Source organism: Passer montanus, unplaced genomic scaffold, assembly GCF_014805655.1.
Source record: "Passer montanus isolate IOZ18808 unplaced genomic scaffold, ASM1480565v1 scaffold62, whole genome shotgun sequence".
NCBI classification, from domain to species: Eukaryota; Metazoa; Chordata; class Aves; order Passeriformes; family Passeridae; genus Passer; species Passer montanus.
The window spans coordinates 319,057-338,484 of record NW_024371260.1 but is presented as its reverse complement, the minus strand read 5'-3'; the positions used below and the strand labels follow the sequence as shown (position 1 = coordinate 338,484).

At 40.8% G+C, this 19,428-nt stretch overlaps 1 protein-coding gene across 1 annotated transcript in view; it reads left to right on the top strand.

Annotated features, from left to right (window-relative positions):
- The window catches only part of PEX14 (peroxisomal biogenesis factor 14), a 63,833-nt gene that overhangs the window by 22,197 nt on the left and 22,208 nt on the right, over positions 1 to 19,428 (top strand). Inside the window, exon 3 of the mRNA XM_039727550.1 lies at positions 5,874 to 5,958. Coding sequence (XP_039583484.1) covers positions 5,874 to 5,958 — 85 coding nt within the window. The remainder of the gene's footprint in view (positions 1 to 5,873; positions 5,959 to 19,428) is intronic.

Genomic DNA, 19,428 nt, shown 5'->3' with positions numbered 1-19,428 from the left:
AAGTAAGGCTTTTTTGTATGTGATAATTATAGATAAATGTATTTAAAGTAGATCTGGATTTTGTAGTCCTCAGGAAAAAGAGGAAGAGCAATTTTTCCCCCCGTCCCTGTCATGTGTTCGTTTTAATGAGCAATTTTAAAAAATTGAAAATAAAAGAGGAAAATGAATAGGTGTTGAACCAGCCTGTGATATGTAAATGCCAACTAGTAATTACCTAAAACCTCAATTTTCTTTCTGTTTCATCTTGCAAAACATTTCATTTCCACTGAGTGAAAACACTTAATTTGGGGCTCTGACGGCGGCGGCGGCTGCGCCGCCAGGGGGCGCGCGGGGTCCGCGCGGCCGGAGCCGTGAGGGAGCCCCGGAGCCGTGAGGGAGCCCCGGAGCCGTGAGGGAGCCCCGGGGCCGCGGGCCCTCGCCCGCACGGGGTCGGCTTGGAAAGACCTCCGGGACCACGCAGTGCAGCCTGTCACCCAGCACTGCCCTGTCAGCTGCGCCAGCGCGCTGAGAGCCGCGTCCGGGCTTTCCCTCACCGCCTCTCTGGGCAGCCCCTTCCGATGTCGAGTCACCCTGTGAATAAATTGTTCTGGTGTCCAACCTGAATCTCTCCAGGTGCAGTTTAAGACTATGTTTTGTCATGTCGCTTGTTTTCTGGGAGAAGAGCCCAAATCCCACCTGGCTACAACCTGCTGACTGAGAGTTGTAGAGAGCAGAAAGGTTTTCCCTGAATCTCGTGAACCTCGTTTTGTCCAGGCTGAGCGAGTGGCCAGTTTCCTCACCCTTCATGGGTGCTCTGAGTTAGGTGTCACACATAGTCCAGGTTCCGAGCACCTGGGATTTCCCCTTTCTTTTTCCTTTTTTTTTCCCCTCTCCCCTTTTCCCTTGGTTTGGCTATTTTTTCTTTCCTTTTTACTTTTTTTTGGTTGGTGTTTTTTTTTTCTTTCTTTTTTTTTTGTGTGTGTGTGTTTGTTTTTTTGGTGTTTTAGGGGGGTGTTTTTTTTTTTGTTTGTTTTGGTTTTTTTTTTTTTTTTGGCTGCTATTCTGTATTCTCTTAGTTCCAGGTTCTTCATCTCAGATATGGCTCAAAGTGTGTTTCTTCCTCGCCTTTGTTCCCATGAATCTTCCTTTTCTGCCTCCCATGAATATGCTTTCCACTGTATTTTTTCCCCCCTCACTATTTTACATGAGGGCTTTGCCGTTGTTGTCACAGTATTTTTAAACTTTTCTCCATCCAACTCTGAGACCTGCCGAACTTTGTAGGTTTCTAGCTTGTGTCTCAACCGCTACAATTCCTGGGGTGGTGTACGTTCTCGTTTAAGTCTCAGTGAGGTCACAGGGCTTCGAGGCGTCCCGAGTGCCGAGTGCCCGCAGTAATTCCTGCCCGGGCCGCGAGCGCGGCTCCGCGGGGCCGGGGCCGCTGCGGGAGCGTGCCTCCTTACTGAGATATACGGCTTCATAATTAGCCCCTTGCATTTTCCCCGACTGCTGGCATCAGCGTTCTATGATGTGTTTCCCTGATTAACAGCTGCTTTGCAACTATTTCCGTGTGCCACCGATAACCATATTTGTCAAGTTAGTCCTGGCAGGGCACTGATTTCTTACTAAAACACAGCATTTCTGTTGCAAAGGGTTTTCTTGTTCACTGTTGTGCCAGGCTTTTAAGTCAGCCCTTGTTAAAACGTAAGTTGGCTTCAGCCTGATGCTTGTTAACAGGATTCTGGGTATCTCCTTTAGAGTAGGAGTGCAGAAACCTTTCACAGACAATTTAATCTTCCGAGCCTTGCAAACATACAGCCGTACACTGAGGGGGTGTTGCTGTAGGCTAATATATTGATCAGTTCCATTTGCCCTATAGCTGTGGCCTTCTGCTCTGGCTGAAATAGGTTGAGTGTTTGTTGATACTGCCATATTATTATTTTTTAATACACTGGAAAAAAATTAATTCCAACTTCTTTTACATACGTCATGTATATTGCCAGTGTTGATTGCTTCCGCACATGTAATGTAAACTGTCTGTGCATAGTTCATGGCCTGGGCCGCCTCTGCTTAATGAAAAGAAGTGTTGCTTTTAAACAGATACAGATCCACTCTGAAAGACAAAATACCATCCCTTGCAACGTATAATTCAGACCCAACCTTTACATCACAGGTCATCTCAAAGTCTCAGTCTATCAACAAATGCTGTTTAGTAATAACCTACAGAGGGTTCCCAGTATTAGGAAATCTATTGGAGCTCTTACAGGCTGCGCTCCCGGTGGCTCTTGAGTCTGTTTTCCATGTGGAACTCTCTTACCAAATCCTTTGTAACTTTCATTGGTAAAGATCTTTTACATTTCTGTTATTTTGTTTTTTATTTCTGAGTTGGTAGAGAATAGGCATTTGCCACAGTATTTTAAATTTCATTGTTTATTTTTTTAATGCAAGCAACCGACAAAGTAGCTTAGATTGCTTTATTGGAAACCCTGCATCTTTGAGCACAATAAGAAATAAGGCTGTTTTTATCCTCCACATTAACACAAAAGGGAGGGAAATTAGGAATGAAGGGCCTTGGCTGCTAAGTTAGCAGTCCAAGTGCTGTGCTTTGGCCCAGAATTTTGCCAGCCCTCTGCCCTTCCATAGCATCTGCAATAAAGTTCCTGTCTTTATTTTATATTTTCGACATTGAAGCAGAATATTTGGCCTGAATTTATGTCATTTGTCCAGTTGCAAATATAATCTATGAGCAGTGACATTGATCTTTTAATTGGAAAATCAAACTGTAGGACATAACCTGCTGCAGGATTCTACCCATCTTTTCCCAGTCAGAAGGATGACTTTGTGGAGCAGGAGAAGTGGTGGTGGGAAAGCAAGTTTATGGGATGGACTGGCTTTTCAGAAAGCAAATGCACTCTTTCTTTTGCACAAGCACCTGATCCATTAGATAAAGCCAGTCTGCTCGACGGTGCATGCTGGCAGTCTAGGAATCAACGCAGTGATACAATGCTCGTTATTTGGCAGTGTCCTAATACCATAAAAATTTGGAGAAGTGTTACAAATGCTACAGAAATAGTATGGAACAATGTTAGCAGCTGAGTCAGAGCGCTATTTGCCACATGATTTTTTTGGCTGTACATAGGACTGCAAGTCTTCTCATCTTCCTCCTCCTTTTTCTGTTGTTTAAATTATGGAGTGCAGTTGCTCTTGTTTGTGCAAGGAAAATGATCCATAGAAGGTAGGGAAATTCTCGTGTATGTTTCTTGGAAATATTGGCATTTTGACATGGCCAAAATTGCTTCGTAAGTTACTCGTGTATACGAGATTAATTATAAAAATGAAGACATTTCATCTCAGCCTATGAGAACGAATGTTCAGAGGTAAATGCAAGCACAGTATGAGAAACATGGGATTACCGGAGGGAGGAATACATGTCCAGGATTCTTTTTATGGAGTTGTTGCTTGTAATTTCATTTTGTTTTAAGATTAAAAAGCCTGTGAATAATGAAGTAATGCAGGGGAGAGATAAAATAGAAGTTTATTTTGGACTGAAATTTACTACCGAAATGTTTACATCTTTATAAGGCAAAAAATAAGCTTTAATAAAGAGTTAGAATCAATGAAATGTTCACATGGTTGTGATTGAATTAGCACAATGAAAAATACTGCTTATTTCTCACAGGTTTTGTAATACTTAAAAATTGATAATTAAATATAAGAGCTTGCAGAACTGCAAGTCTGCAGGCCGTTCGTGTCTATCTCACTAAATGTGGGAGGGAGTGTTAAGGAGTATCTGAAGACACAAACAAGTAATTATTGTTAGAAGGAGAGTGGCTTTGATATGTTCACGTGTCTGTCGGTCTGCTCATTTGGGCATCTTTCTTATTCAGCATATTATCTTAAGGTTATTAGTTTGGGTGCTTTATATTTCTGCATCCGGCACAGCAATATCAGCACAGTTTAAATCTGCGATTTGCCTGTCACCTGCATTTCAGCTGGAGACAGATCAAGTGCACATAAATGAAGCCAAAGTACACTTTATGTGGGGTAGTTTTTTCTCTGCTGTTTTGTGGTTCAAAATTACTGAATGGAACTTAAGGAAAAAATGCAGGAAAACAAGAAAATGAAAAGAATTAAAAACACCCCATTCATTTTATCCTCCCAACTTTGAAGTGTGCTGGGACTTTGTCAAATTCCCGTTAAAATAAATATGTCAATTTCATCTCTCTTCCAAATTCATTTATCATGCTTTTTTAAAAGGTGTTTTCTGCTTTACCTGATGTTTAAATTGGATTCGCTCGTTGATGCTGTTCTTTGCTGTATCCCCCATGTTTTTCTTAAATGAATTAGTAATGACAGCGTACTCCATCATACCCTCTCTACAGCCACTTTAAGGGAAGCCTGGTGATCTAAACCTTTTAACCTATTAAAGATGATTTTCCCCAATTGAATCAGACCCACCACAGGTGTAATAACTAATCATTTAAACTACACCTGCTATTATGTATTTTTAAGCCATTATGCATGTTGGATAGATGATAATTCATGTTTATTGCATTGTCCAATGGATCCGTTTTGCCTACACTAGCCTGATTAATGTATTTAAAGAAATAAGAGATGCAATTTAAAAGAAAAAAACATTGATGGAATGCACTGAGGAGTACATTGAAAGTGCCATTAAACCCATCAGAACTTTGCTCTCTGACCAGAAATGCATATTCCAAGTGTTTGATTCAAACACAAAGTGAAACTTAGTGATTTCAGGAGTGGTGCTGTATTTTCCCTTCTTTTCTGCTGTCAAAGTTTTGGAAACCTTTTTGGAACTGAATTCCAGAAGCTGTATTTTAAGATAAACTCTTAAAGACCTGAATAACAGGGGTCTAGCGTATTAGGATGGTTAATTTTAGCACTAGAGAAGGGAAGTAATCTCTTCCACTAGTTCACATGGATGTGCTGTTAGCACATTATTCCTCATGATGCCACGATTGGAGCAGATGTTTTTGTATAAAAGTGGAGGGAATCACTGGTGTAGTAACATGTAATAATGTGTATAACAATATAGGGAAGTATGTGGGAAATGGAACTACCATATGAAGAAAAAAATGGAATACCTTTCATGGGCACTAAATGGAAATGTAAACATTGAGTGCTGTTGTTGTTGTTGATGCCATTGAGTATTATCCCAGACTTGCCCTTTGCTTGTATAAGTGCTCTGTTTTAGGTGGTCTGTCACCTTAAAGAAGGATGTAGAAATCAGTTTGTAGACAAAAGTCATCTGTGGCTTTTGCTGGTGTGCAGTATAAATTTAACTACTTGCCTACCCATTTGTGTCATTCCAAGTGACTTTTTTGATTGTTGTTATGTGATCCAAAACATGTGAAGTCGCTTCTTCTCTAGTCATGAGAAGCTGAGGTTTATTTATTGCTTTCAATAAATTAGAATGATGGCAGAAAAGGCCTTAATCTCTTAGAATCTGCAGGGAGCTTTAAGTCAGATAGAAAGGAAGCATTCTTACAATAAGCCAACTGTTACAGATCACATGCATTGACTCCAGGCTGGCTTTAACTGTAGGAGCCAACTTAGGTAAGAAGATCACAATGTAAATAACAGAAACACGTAATAATCGTAAAGGAGTTTTTGTACAGGTAGAGCTGCTCCCAAAGTAATTAAACAAGAAACTTCTAGGCTAAACACCATAGTTGTGCTGCTTAGACTTAAACCACAAGCTCTGATACTTGTTGAACCATTTCTGAAAGTTGGTGGTGTCTCCAGATCATCTCTGTGATGGGTGTGTTGTCTTACCTTGCAGTCCACAGTGCCTAATATAAAATAGGGATTTGACCATGTCTAACTTGGATCTTTTCTCTCTTCTTTTTCTCCAATCCTCCTACCCTCCTCAGATTGTGACGGCAGTGAAATTTTTACAGAATCCACGGGTCCGCCAAAGTCCTCTTGCAACCAGAAGAGCATTCCTGAAGAAGAAAGGTATGAACTCTTTAGGCTGTGATCTCAGTGATAATGAGGGACCTTGAATTAATGTAAAGTCAAAATGTATTGCTGTGGAATATTAGATGTTACGGACAAAGCAATTAGTCAGTCTCAAAAGAAGATCTGAGGTTTATAAGAAATATCAGTCTCTTTTCTTCCCAACTGACTAGTGCAATATTTGCACCAGATGTGGAATTGTAGAGTACAAAAGACACATGGGAAATTTCTGGTTAACTGTTATCAGATCTTTTCTGCTATGAGGATGTTTCATAGTTGTGGACTAGCTGGTCAGTTCAAACCTTACTGACACTGGCATTAAAATGGCCAGTCGCTGGGTGAAAAGGTCAAATGTTCCCAAAGAGAGCCAGAGAGAGGCAAAGAACCTGGTAAAAGTCAACAAGGTCAGGTTAAGGTCAAGCTTGGGGTCAACCTGACTTTCAGGCTGAAATGGTAAACTACTGACTGAGTTTAGCCCTTTCCTATAGCAGGGATAGAACAGATCCTGACAAATCCTATATCATCTTAGTGAGGTGCAGCATACTTTGGTCATTGCCTACAGAGACTTTATTTTACTTTCTGACTCATAGTGGAACTATCTTTTGTTCCTATTTTATTTCTAAAGTTTTTATTCCACAACTTGCAGTGCATTCCAGGTGATGTTCACTCTATATTTTGCTACAGTCCTGGGACCATATTGCTTACCACAAGGCATAAATAACAACAGTTTTAACTTGAAGTTAATTACATGTGTGGTGGAGCACTGTAAGGTGTTGAAATGATACTGAAAATACAAATTCCAAACTTCAGAGGGGAGTGACCCACATACGCATTGAAGTCATAAGTACTTCAAGGTACATAAAATTCTAGAGCTAAAGATCTTGAGCTTTGAAAAGCAGGGAAGCCCATGAACTACGTATTTTTCTGTTTGGAGTTATGAACTGCTTATTGAGATGCCTGAGACCTGAAGTCATGAGATGGAGAGTTCAAGTATATGCACCAGTTTGCTCATCCTGAATAGCAGAGAACCTAGAAGGGAATGGCAGCCTTGTGTTTTGGCAATGATGTCATGACAAGTAGTTCACGGGCACATCATTTTGAGTGTGATCCTCTCCCTGCTTGTCCTAGTGCCAATTACGAGGACATTCCAATCATCAGGGATGTTGCTTGCCCTGCCCTGCCATCAGGATGACATTAAAATTTGGAGCCTGTTGGTCGCTGTGGACCATGAGTTTTTCCTTGAAATATGTGGACCTACAGGGAGTAATTAATCATAAAAGCTTGGGGATTTCAACTCTATCATCGAAGCAATGAAGCAAGGGAAAGCTGAGCCTAAAAGCTGTGCTGATTACCCGGGGTAACCTGATACAAAATCTATTGTTGCCGAGAGATCCTTAGCCCCCAGTATATCGTGCAATATTATAACTGCCTGATCTTCTTCTGTGCTGACAATGACCAGTTAGTCCTCATTTTCTCTCTCAACACAGCTGGGTTAGAATTTCATTTGCAGAAGGTATTTAGAGCAATTTAGAGACAAATGTCTCTGGTGTTTGCTCTGCACTTCCCCACCGCAGGCTTCGCTGAACAGTTTTTCGTATCAGGAGCTCCATCTAATCTGTTTAATTTTAATAAATCCCTGACTGGGAGAAGAGGAAGGGTGGGGAGATGGAGGCGCAGAGAAACTGTGGCCGGACTAATACTTCTTATGAATTACTTGGATAATAATTACTAAAGAGCAGAAATGGTTTGGTAGAACTGTTTGTTTGTTCCTGTGTGTTAATTAGCCCTCCTTCCCTCTGTGCTAATTGTTTTTTTTCTAAACTTAACCATAGGAGATAGGAAGGAGTAGGGTCCAGTAGCGCCTGCACCCAGCAGTCACTGGAAATGTGTCCATATGGAATGTGGCCAGTGTTCGGTGCTGGTGTGGTACCTGTGTGGTCTAGCAGATGGAGTCAGTTCTTGAAACATAGATGTGGCCTGAGTAGGTGAGGAACTACAGGGTTTGTTCTCTCTATTCCCTGATGTACAGACCCTGCCATCCCTGTGATAATGTGTATCCTCAGTTGAGGCTGTCTAGTGGAGAGCCTGCGCTGCCAGCTGAAAAACGTCCTGCAAGCCTGACTTGGCTTAAGAAATTTCACTTCTGAGACTCACAGAGTGGTTCTGCCTAGAATGACAATATTTTCTTCTTTTTCTGTAAGCATCTCCTTCTTCATAAAGGCCAATCAAATTTTATTTCCTTTTAGTACAGGAGCTGGATTTGGTTTAGTACATTTCAGTGAGATGAGAAATGAAAGTTTCTGCAGGATTATCAGCTGGACTGGGTTTGGTGAAGCAGTAGACGTAGAGGCTGAAATCAGGTGTTCCTGGTTCTGTGCAGTTCAGGTGGTGCTGAACTGCTCTCTCTGGCACATGGGGTGATAGAGTGTTGATGACAGTTGGGAGAGTGAGGGTATCCTGGATTTGTAAAAGGGCTTTCAAAAGTCAGATGAGATTTCTCTGTTGTTTTAAGCACTTTTAAACTCCCATATACAGAGGCATTAATGAGAAACATGAAGTTATTAGAATCATTTATCATTTTCTTTGAAGCTTACACTGGCATTTTGTGTAATTTATGACATTTCCTCCTTTTTATCATGAACTTCTTCAGATGAAGGGAAAAACAGCTGTTTCCCCTCAGAGTATCTGAAAGAAAAGAAAGAAAAAAAAGATGCTGTTTGTTTTTTGTCCAACTCGCTGATTCTGCTGATGACATGCCACAGAATCAGCGGCGCCTTGGGAGTAATTAGACAGCATGTGGGGCTTAAACCCTTGTGGAAATGTGTCTGTCATTTAACTGTTGTGCCTCAGATGTCCTGCACTGCTCAGTTACCCATCCGCTAACTCGTGTGGCTTGTTAATTTTGTGTGCTCTGAATCTCTTAAGTTCTGGCAAGACAGAGAAAGGGGGTGGAGATGCACTATACATGGAAGCTCTGTTTTCAGGGTGCTGGGTTTTTGGGGCAGAGAAGGGGAAAACAGTGAGGTTACAGACTTGTTGTGTCATCTTGGATGAAGAACTGTTTTCTTAGTTGCTTGTTCTCATCTGTAAAATGACTACAGTAATGCCTTTCCAGAGTGGGATTGTGGGAACTGATGAAAGCATATGAGGAGCTCAGAAATAATAGTGATGGAAGAACAGAGGTGCATTAAAGCAAGTTAATGTACAATTGTTGACTTACGTTGGGAAAATGTCCACTCAGAAGGTTTTCTGCAGTGCATCAATGTTCCAGAAAATTTTTCCAGTGTCAAGATGCCAGACTATGGTGATTTCTGAAGAGATGAAAAAATTATTTAATTCTACATGCCCTTCCCAGTCAGAGCTCAAAGGCACTTGATCCCCTGGAAACAAATGCTGTCAACCCCAGAAACTTCCAGTAGAAAACTGACTTAATTTTCTTCCTCTTTCTGTAGTCTGCATTCTTGGAAGTTGAACCTGCCTTTTCTCCTTTGTCAAAGAAACCTAAGTGGATCACCTTCAGGACCTGAGGGATGGGGGCACAGCCCACTGGTGGCGGGCTTAAAAAAAGCAAATTCTTCAGCAGATTTCAATTTAACCCTCTTTTATTACTCCTTCTTTTTTTTTAATAATTTAAGTCCATTTCATGAGGCAGTTTGCATGTCCTTGAATGGAATCTCGTTACCATGAAAGCTTTTTTAGCATTGATTTCATAACAGTCTTAATTTAATAGTGCCGTCATTACTGAGAAGCTCTGAGAGTGAGGCCCCAGCTTTCCAGGTCACTGACCTTTTAATTACAAACCTTGTTCTGATGGCCAGGTTATCGACTGGACAGCTCCCAGCTCCTGCCCCCAGCATGAAGATGAAAATAACTGCCTTTCCTCCCCCAGTTCCAGAAAAGGGAGGAAAAGAAAAGTAACCTCTTGTGTTTTCAAAATTAATTTTCTCCTTCAGCTTTACTTTGTAATTAATTCTTTAACATGTCTCAGTGAAGCTCAAACAGTTTTTGCAAAGGCTTTCCTTGAGAAGAAAATACAATGCAAGCCAATGGAGTCCAGTGCCAACCCAGCTGGAAAAACAGAGTTAGTAACCTGTGGTGTCAAAATACCTATTTAGGCCACACTGCTCTGCCTCTCCAAACCTTATTCTTTTCTAGGAAGTACCATGTTTGATACACAAATGTGGGATTAGACCCTAAGTGTTGACTGTTCAAGGAATGCTAGGTGACTTGTCCTTCTCTTCAAACTTCCTGTCAGGACACAGATTTGAGAGATGGTAAAGAAAAGGAGTACTGATAGCAGAAATTTATTGCAAGAACATGCTTAGTGTTTTAAGCATCTAGTACAAATCAACACACAGCAAGAGAAAGTTCACTAGCATAGGTAGAAGCAGGGAGGTGCTTTCTGATTATTCAAGAAGCTTGCAGCAGGTGTTCAAGTAGCATAAAGTAACTCTAACATCTTGTGTAGACTTACAGAAATTACTGTAGAGGTTGCATGGAAGTCAGCACATTCTGCATTTTCATGATGCTTTTCATTTCAGGATTTTGGAGCCCGTTGTACCCATTAACAATGGAAACTTTGCAGCTCGTTGCATGGAGCATGTTCAGTGGTGTTTATAGGGTTATCTATCATTATCAGAATCATGGTTTGATCTCGATCTCCCTGTGCTTCCCACTAAAAAGCATCCACCTCTGAGGTAGATGACAGCAGCTGTTCAACATCACTTTGTGATTTTTAGGAGAGGAAATGAAGAATACTTTATCTAACTGATCTTGCAGAGGGAGCTTTAGGGATAGAGAATGTAATTACTGAGTAAAAAATTTACTAAGATTCTTGAAAAGCACCATGGGATATTTAATTACTAAAGATGGTTGGGCCTCTGTTTATGGCTGTGCAAGACAGCTAGTGTGCCTGGTAATATTTTGCTAGGCTAAAGAAAAATACGTCCTACATCTGTCATGCAACCAGTTTGTTCTTTAGGTGCCTCCTATCCAAGCTTTGGCTCTACACAACCCTGCATAAATGGGGAAATGTGATTGTCTCCCAAAGAACTTTTTAGGGAACTCAAGAATGAAGAGTGAGAGAATGAAAGCTGTCATTGCTAACAAACTTACACCAGTTCCTATCTAAATCAGCAATAGGGGTAATCCCATCCATTTGTGGCACTCTGCTGTGTTTGCCCAGTGCTGATGGTGTTCAACATACAGATTTCCACTCCTGGGGTATCATAATGCAGAGGAATAGATGTGCTTGTGATCCAGAAATTAGTTCCACCTTTCTGTGTTTTGTATTAGTTGCCCTCTTTTTTTCTTTCTGAAAATGATTGAGAGTTACTATCCATCTGCTGAGAAGGAGATGTCTTCCTGTCCTGCCACTCTTTTGCATGGGGATCTGTCACCTGCTGTTCAGTACCAGCCTATTCATCATGCTGACTCTTTTCTCCCATCAATTCTACCACTGTTTGTGATGTCTGAACTTGTCGTGAACTGTACGGATTTTCTTGGCTTCTTTGGTGACAAGGAATGTACAGTAGTGTCAACAAAATGTGGTAAACTGCTCAGCTTTAGGACATCCTGGGAATCAGATATGGTGCTTCTTTGGAGGGCTTTGGGAAGAATATAGTTGAAGAAACCCTTCACTACCATTCCTCAAGATTTGAAAGGAAGTTTGGAAAACTAGTCTGTTTAGTCCCTATACACATGGAGAAATCAGCTCATTGCTTGTCTCTGACTCCTGTCCCAGTCGTTTATGAGAGGGCAGAAAACCACCTGACATCAGGTTAGACATAACTGCCCATGTGATGCCGTGTACAAAGGGAGCCAATCCTTTCTTGGCTGGAAAATTATTGATAAATTGGAACAGATCGGTTTGATGCTTAGGAAGTTGTGCATGCTGCAAAATGCTGTTTGTAAGCTTAATTTTAAGAAATAATTGGAATGTCATGGGTTTAATGATGTCTCTCCACTTGGCTATCTGACAGTGACTATTTAATGTGAAAGAGCCGTTAAAAATGGCTTTGCAAAATTAACTCCTATTGCTCGTTAAGTGTATTTTGAGTCATATCTGCCTTGTTTACTGACAAAGTAATGTTTCCATTCCTGGTAGTACTGAAAAAACAATATGATTACAGCAGAGTGAATTGAAGTCTACCTAGAAGATAATGCTAAAATAGACAATTATATTCCAAGGCCTGAAATCATTAGCCATAGTGATGGGCAAAAAAGACCCAGCCCCTAAGTCTGACTTGTAAGTTTAAATATTTATTTATAATGTTTTTGAGTGAAAGTAAATGCCAAGTCCAAGAGAAAGCCACTTCTGTAGTTACAATCTAAGAGCAGGCATAGGAGGTCTGAGATATGACTGCTTCCTTGGCTTTGGGTAAATTTCTTGTTTGCAGCTTGCCCATCTGTAAAATGGGGTTAATTAGCACTTTCGCCTTATTGACTCAGTAAGATTTATGTTAGCTGTGTTCATAAACTGCTCTGATATGCTTGTTTCAGAGTTCTTGGTGCTGCCGTGTGTGATTTTTGAAGGTACTTAGTAAAAGCCACACTTTCAGAGAGATTGGGAGTTTACTTCCATCAGCTGTGTATGGGAGGGGAAAGCTGCAAACTTCAGAATGTCAGAATGTCAAGGCTCAGGCAGATTGCGTGCAATCCTAATCCAGCCCTGCAGCTTTGACCTTTGAAGAAAGATTCACCTTGAGATGGTTGAAGAAATCTATGTACGTTTGTATAAAAATATTTCTGTGACAGAAAGAATTTGTTTTTCATGGTCATCCAGTCCAGGGTTTCCCCACAGTCTTCCCAGAACAATTAAATGAATTCATCTTCTGACCTGCTCTGAGAATGAGTCTGGTATTCTTCGTCTAAGGAGACAGCCTTCCCTCTTGAAGCTAAAACAAGGAGTGTAGTTAGGATAATCTGTGGTGTTCTGCTGAAATTCATTTCAGACCTAATGATACTTTCCTGCTAGGAAAGGTAAAATAAGTTCCTGTATGAGATGATTCTCTAGGATTTCTTAGACAATATTTCTGTTCTGTTTTAAATTATGTTTTGGGTCCCCTTGAACATGAAATCCTACAGTTTGCTTTTCTACTGCACACTCTTAATTTTGGTCTGGAGTGCAATCATTCTTTTCTTAACTAAGAGGTTAATTTAGTTTTTGGTTCATTCCTTTCTATTCTTTCTCCTGGAGCCTAGTGCAGGTAACTCCACTTCTCCTGGAGCAGAGCAGAGAATTCATTCTCATGAAATCTGAGGCGCTCTGAAGTAAAAGCTGTTGACTTTGTCATACCGTGCAAATGTGCATTGCTTTTAGCAAGACAATAAAGGGTAAATGGGGTGATCTCTGCTCCTGCAGAGAGGTCAGGTGGTTACATTACACAATCTTCTAGAGCATCTTGCAGCAAATACATGGGTTATATTAAAAGTTGCAATCATATCATTTTTTAAAAGTAAATTGCTGACCTTATGCAGTGGAATCAGCTTTATTGAATTTCGCCAAAAATGCGTTTATAATCCCCCCACCCCTGCATACACATGATATTCATGTCCTTGCTGCCCATGTGGAAATGTCCCTTTTTACGGTGATAAAATTAAATTTGTCTTTGTCTCTGCCTTGCCTCACCTTTTAAGATTCCATCCTTTAGAGACACCAGTGGATATCCATACCAGAGAATGAAGATGGGCAATATTCCTGCATGGCTGGCTGGCTGATTGTGAGCCAACTACCACAGAACAAATAAATAAGCATTTCACATTTAGAGGACAAATCAAGCTGAGGACAGGTATAATATGGGTATTTTTCTAGGAGTGTTGTGGCCTTAGCATAGGTAAGAATATATTTTGACTTGGAAGTACCTACACTTGGCTTCTGGATTTTTTCTAATTTCTATGCAATATGAAATGTAAAATCCACTAACAGTTGTTGTGTTACTCGTACTAGTGTGTTACATGCCCTTCCTCAATAATAACTAACCATAAAACTCTCTGGGCTTTGGCCACCTACAGCCTCCTTCCTGAATTCACTTGAGAAAAAGGTGTTATGCAGCATGCTCAAGAATTTAACACACCTATTTCCCATATTTCTATGCCACTTTGCATCTTCAAAGTACTCTACAAATAGTAGCTGACTAAGCTTGTGACACCCTTTATGAAATGGCAAGATTATAAGGTTAATTTAAAGCACTTCAGATTACATTTTTTCCTCTTCATTAGACCTTTATATTCTTGAAACAGTTTGCAAACTCCACATTTAGTGGGAAACTGAGGAATTTTAGGTGGGGACACTGAGGCAGATGTATTAAGAGCTAGATCTGAGATAATTCTGACTGCCAGCCATAGATCTATAAATACAACCATACTGTGCTATATTGTCAGTGTGATGTACTGGATAGAATTTTCAGTAAAATTACTTAAAGCATTTTCATGTTTATCCACCATTCCAACCCCAGCTGCTTTGAGGGTTGGTAGAAGAGGTTAAGATGGCTTTATTCAATAAAATTAATGCAAAGCATCTAAGTAAATGAAGGGGCAGATTGGCCTCTACAGTGTTAGCCTGGACCCCTTCTTACAGCATCCCCCAGCTCCTGTTTTTTATGTAGTGTTTAAAAGACTGCTGCTCAGAGGTACTGGGAAGAATATCAGAATATCATTACTCCTGCTCTTCAAGTAACCAGGAGAATGCAGCTGTTAAACTCAGGATATAAAATACATGTTTAAAAGATGACTCTGTATGTGTTTAAAAAAGAGAGCGAGAGAGGATTCAAGGGAACCAAAAAATAGCAGGTTCCATTACTGTAATTAAATGGCAGCATTTAACCTATCAGGCCGTTGCGTGTATGTGAGAGACGAGCAGGGAGCTGCATTTGAAATGATCTCTGTCTTCCTTGGGGGATAGAGTAGTTAAATAATTTGTTTGCGAGGTGTGAGTTTAGTGTCGGGTAAAGCAAGTGCTGGTGTGTGTGTCTCGTAACGCTGGGCTGGTGAGGATGGCATGCACTGTCAGTGGGAACACAAGCTGCTCTTGCCCACTCCTTGGGCTCTCTGCAGTCAGGGTCCTGCTCCCACCTATTTCATCATAAAAGCAGAGCTTTTTCACACCAGGCCACCTGAGACAGACAGCAGTAGCAGTAAAAGAAAACCAGGGAGGAAATGAACTTGAGTCAGTTTTGTGAGCTGTTTTCCCAGTGGTTGCTGTAATGGGTAAGTTGTTGGCACTCGGGAGTCTGGGGACTGTGGCATCCCTGGGGACCAAGGACAAACTGCTGCTCAGGGAGCTGCCCCGTAGGCAGCACAGCAAACAGTGCTGTACCTGTGCCTGGCACGGTTCCTGTGCTTTGAGACTGTGGGGTGAGAGGGATCTGCTGGGGGCAGCCTTGGCCCTTCCCTTTGGCCAGACAGTGGTGGTGGTCCACCTTTGGCATCCAGAGAGGAGACACAGTCTTACATAGTGCTCTTCCCATTTTTATTCACTCCCTTTTTATTTGTACAGTGATTCTTTTGTTTGGTGAATGTCTCCTGGCCCAGGAGCTCCAAGAGCTATCCTCATACTTTGGACAGCTTCAGCTGTTTCCCCTACTGATCCAACTTGTGTTTTATTGCAGGAACATGGCCCTAAGTGCTTTTTAACGTTCACTACAGTTTCTGTGTGAATTCTGTATAGCCACTCCCATTTTAATTCCTGGGCTGGAATTTTTGTGCCACTTTAGAAGACCACACAGTGTTAAAAATACAGATATTTCTGCATTTCCTTATTGAATATCCAACCCCAGTGACTGGATTTTGAGGGCAGCACTTGGCTAAAAGGAGACCAGAGAAATGCCCTGTATTTTAGCACCCAATCAAAGCAATGTCTGAATTTGAGTCCTCGATGAGAGTTAGAAATCTGAAACTATTTCCATAGATGATCTACCAAAAAAAAGGTATAAATATGTTATTTGAATAAATTATTTGTTGCAAATGCCTTACCTAACTCAAGTGCATATAAGGCATGTATAGATTCTCAAACCTGTCAGTCTTTGCACATGATGATTGTGCAGTCTGAAGTGTTTTAGAAAAGATACAGTGTAATATTATTTCTCTTTCACAGACGTAGAAACTGAGGCAGATGGAGGTTAAATGGCCTACACAAGGTCAATAGCAAGGCTGGGAATAGAACACAAATGTGTAGAGGCTTTTTATTATACTAATAAGGAAACTCTGGAGGTGTGTTTGGCATGGTAATCGGAACCCCAGAGAACTAGAAGCAGTTACTGTGTTCTGTGCATGTCCCGAGGGAGCAATGATGAAACTCCTTTTCTACCTTACCACTCCAGTTCTCCGTGTGTGGTCACCATAGTTTTACACCACTTAACCTCGTTATTTTTAGTATTGTTAGCATTAGTCGTCCTTTGGGCGTTTAATCCAGGCTCTTTAATTTTCTCCAGAGCCCTGGAGAGGCCCTGTGGAAGCCACAAGGGGAGAAAAAAAGGCAATAAACAAACCAAAAGATGAAAAATGATCTCTTGAAACTTCTTCTATTTTGTTGACTTGTCCCCTAATGTTTTTTTGTCTTTGTTGTTCTTTCATCATGAAGGACCCTGCTTAAATATCTAATCTTGGTTTCTTAAAAGTTAATTTACTATTGTTTCTTTCTTCCCCACCCAAGATTAACATCCTGTGTGATGACATAGATGGTTGTTGTCTAAATGGATGTGATGTAACGAACAAAATTGTGGGTGGAGAAATATTTATATACTTGTGTTAAAAATTACAAAGTAGGTTTGTCTTTTAAACAGAAGGTATTTCAACACAGTTACTGGCAGCATCAGCCTTTAATTTTACAGGTGGCTACCTTTCGAGTAACATTCAGCAAATATTTTAATGGCATGTAAAAAATTTCTCAAAAACAGAATAAGGAGGAACGAGGGTGATTTATAATCTGTAATGAATTCTTGCTGACATTGTCTTTTTATAATATTGTAGTAGCATCTCTGTATTTTTGGGGGAAGTGCAAACCAAATTTACCTGAAACATTTATACCATAATAATAAAATATGTAGCATTTAGATGTAATTTTCTTAATGCAACTTCTCTTCTTAGTGTGATGTTACCTGACTCACAGGTGTCTAACACTAATTCCACTTTATAGGAATTGAGTGAGAAGAGCCAAGATGCTCTATAAGGTTGTGAGAAAAAGGCATGTGTTCATGGCTCCTCACCCACTGTTGGTTTCTTTACATTTCCATGTGTTTTTCCATGCACACTTCCATGTATTTTTACATTTTCTTAAAATGTGCAGCTGTAGCTGCTGAGTTCTCCATGCTCCCCACAGCAGCTGCCTGACAGAGGGAGTGTCACACTGTGTGTTCAGTGCTTCATTGTGTGTTCTTCAAACACTCAGACTACATTTATAGACACTTAATATGATTTCTCCTGTGGTAAGTCTGTACAAATGTGTCTGTTTTGTTCCTTTCTAAAGTTTAAAATAAAAGAGGAAATAAATAACATTGAGGCAAGCTGCTCTTCACACTGCAGTTCATCTGCAGAGGCTGCTCTGTGACTGGTTTTGTCTCAGGTAGGAAACAGCCAGGTGCTCTTGTTAGTGTGTTTGGGGCAATCAGTAATTCCAGAGTAATGCAAGGTAACAGAAATGGTGCATCAGGACAATTTCCCCATTCTTATATATAAAACAAAGGCATCCTTCGGATATTCTGAAAAATCTGGTTAAAGGATGTCACAGAATGGCTTGAAATTGTTCTTTTACATGATTCCTTTCTTTTGAGTGCTGATTTTGGCAGAAAGAGTGGCAGGTTCTAGAACTGCAAGCCAGCCCAGTCCAGTAATCCCAGATCAGCAGTGACTGATCCAGCGTTGCACGTGAGGGCCGGGCTGTGAGATCAGGCCTGGTCCAGTGTGTGTTCACCCCCCTACCACGGACAGGCCTGGGGATTCTTCACTGCTGTAACGAAGAAGTTGAGTTACAAATGTCTGGTTGACTGCAAATCCCCCCTGGCCAGCTCCTTCTGGATCAGCACTGGAATTCTTGTGACATGCTGGTTCAAGTAGTTGGAAATGCGATTTAAAATTGGTGTTCTGAAGGTAGATCAAAACCAAACCTCCTGTACTGACAGTGTTTTACCTTACTTGAATTTAAGACCACCTCTGGCTTTCTGTTTAGAAGCTCCTAAAGATAATATCACAGATCAAAGAGTAGCCAAAGGCTAATCATTTTGCTATTATTGCTCAACAAGCTGCTTAACAAAATATATTTTGTTCACACAAAATAAATGGATCTGAAGCACAAATGTTTTCTGTCACTGCTGCTATTAAAATATGTGGTAAGCTTTATAAGCTATGGTAGTGCATGGGTTTCTTAAGGGCCATGTATCAAACTGGGCTGCTTTTGGAAATGAACATGTAGAAGAAATTAATATTCTTTCACTCTTACAGAATGTTTCATGCTGTAGTTCCCAATTTAATAGGAAATTGCATAGGCCTGATGTGTATTCTGGGCAAGTTACTTCATTTTTGAGTGCAGGGTTTTTCTTTGCAGCCTATCTTTCCTTCACAGTGCTTGTTGGACACTTTGGGTCTGGCTGCCTTCTATGGTCTGCACAGTTCCTGGCACCACACCTGCCCAGTGAATGCCTTTTGGGATCCCTGAGGAGCATTATGATACAAATAATGAGGACCAGGAACCACCACTGTGAGACTTGTTTCTCCGCAGGAATAGCAGCAGGATCAGGTCACAGGTTGGGTGTGCTGGGAACACACCCATTTAGTGTACCTATACTTGTTTTCTCTGAATGCCTGGGCTTATTTCTAGGGAGCTGTCACTTGTGGTAACGAGTCATGACAGCACTATGGTTACTGGAGTAGTGTCTCTTCCATTAGCTGGATTTTTTGCTCTCTAAGGACTTCTTTTAAACAGATGTCAGAGCCCTGGTTATGTACTATTTTTGATAAGCTACCTTGGAACTGGTATCCTGGCATAGTCTTCAAAGCCTTCAAACCCCAAGTAGATACTAATTTGAAATAATTTCAAATATGCAGAGGTTTTAGTTCTTACGTAGTGTTCTCATGGACTGGCTGAAGGTTTGTCCTGTGTTTCTGTGTGGCAGCACTGGCTTCCAGGTTAGTCACAAATGGTGTAGACATAACCTACCAGTGTCCACTCAAAGGAGGCTTCCCATCAGCTACTGTGCTCATGCTCGTGTGACAATAGAAAGGACAAGCTGAAGGCAAGAGACCTAAAAATAAAAATAGCACCATCACAGACGATAAGAGAATAAAATTGCCTTCCATTTTTAGGAGAGATTTTTATTTATGTTTCAGAAAGACTTGTTTCTTCTGTCTTTTTTGCTGACCATGGTGTTCTGAGAATGATTCTGTAATAGGCAGGTCTTCAGAAGAAGGTACCTGAGTTTGAATTTATTCTGTGTTTTTGCATATACTTGTTTGTGTAGGAATGTAAATGGACTTTGT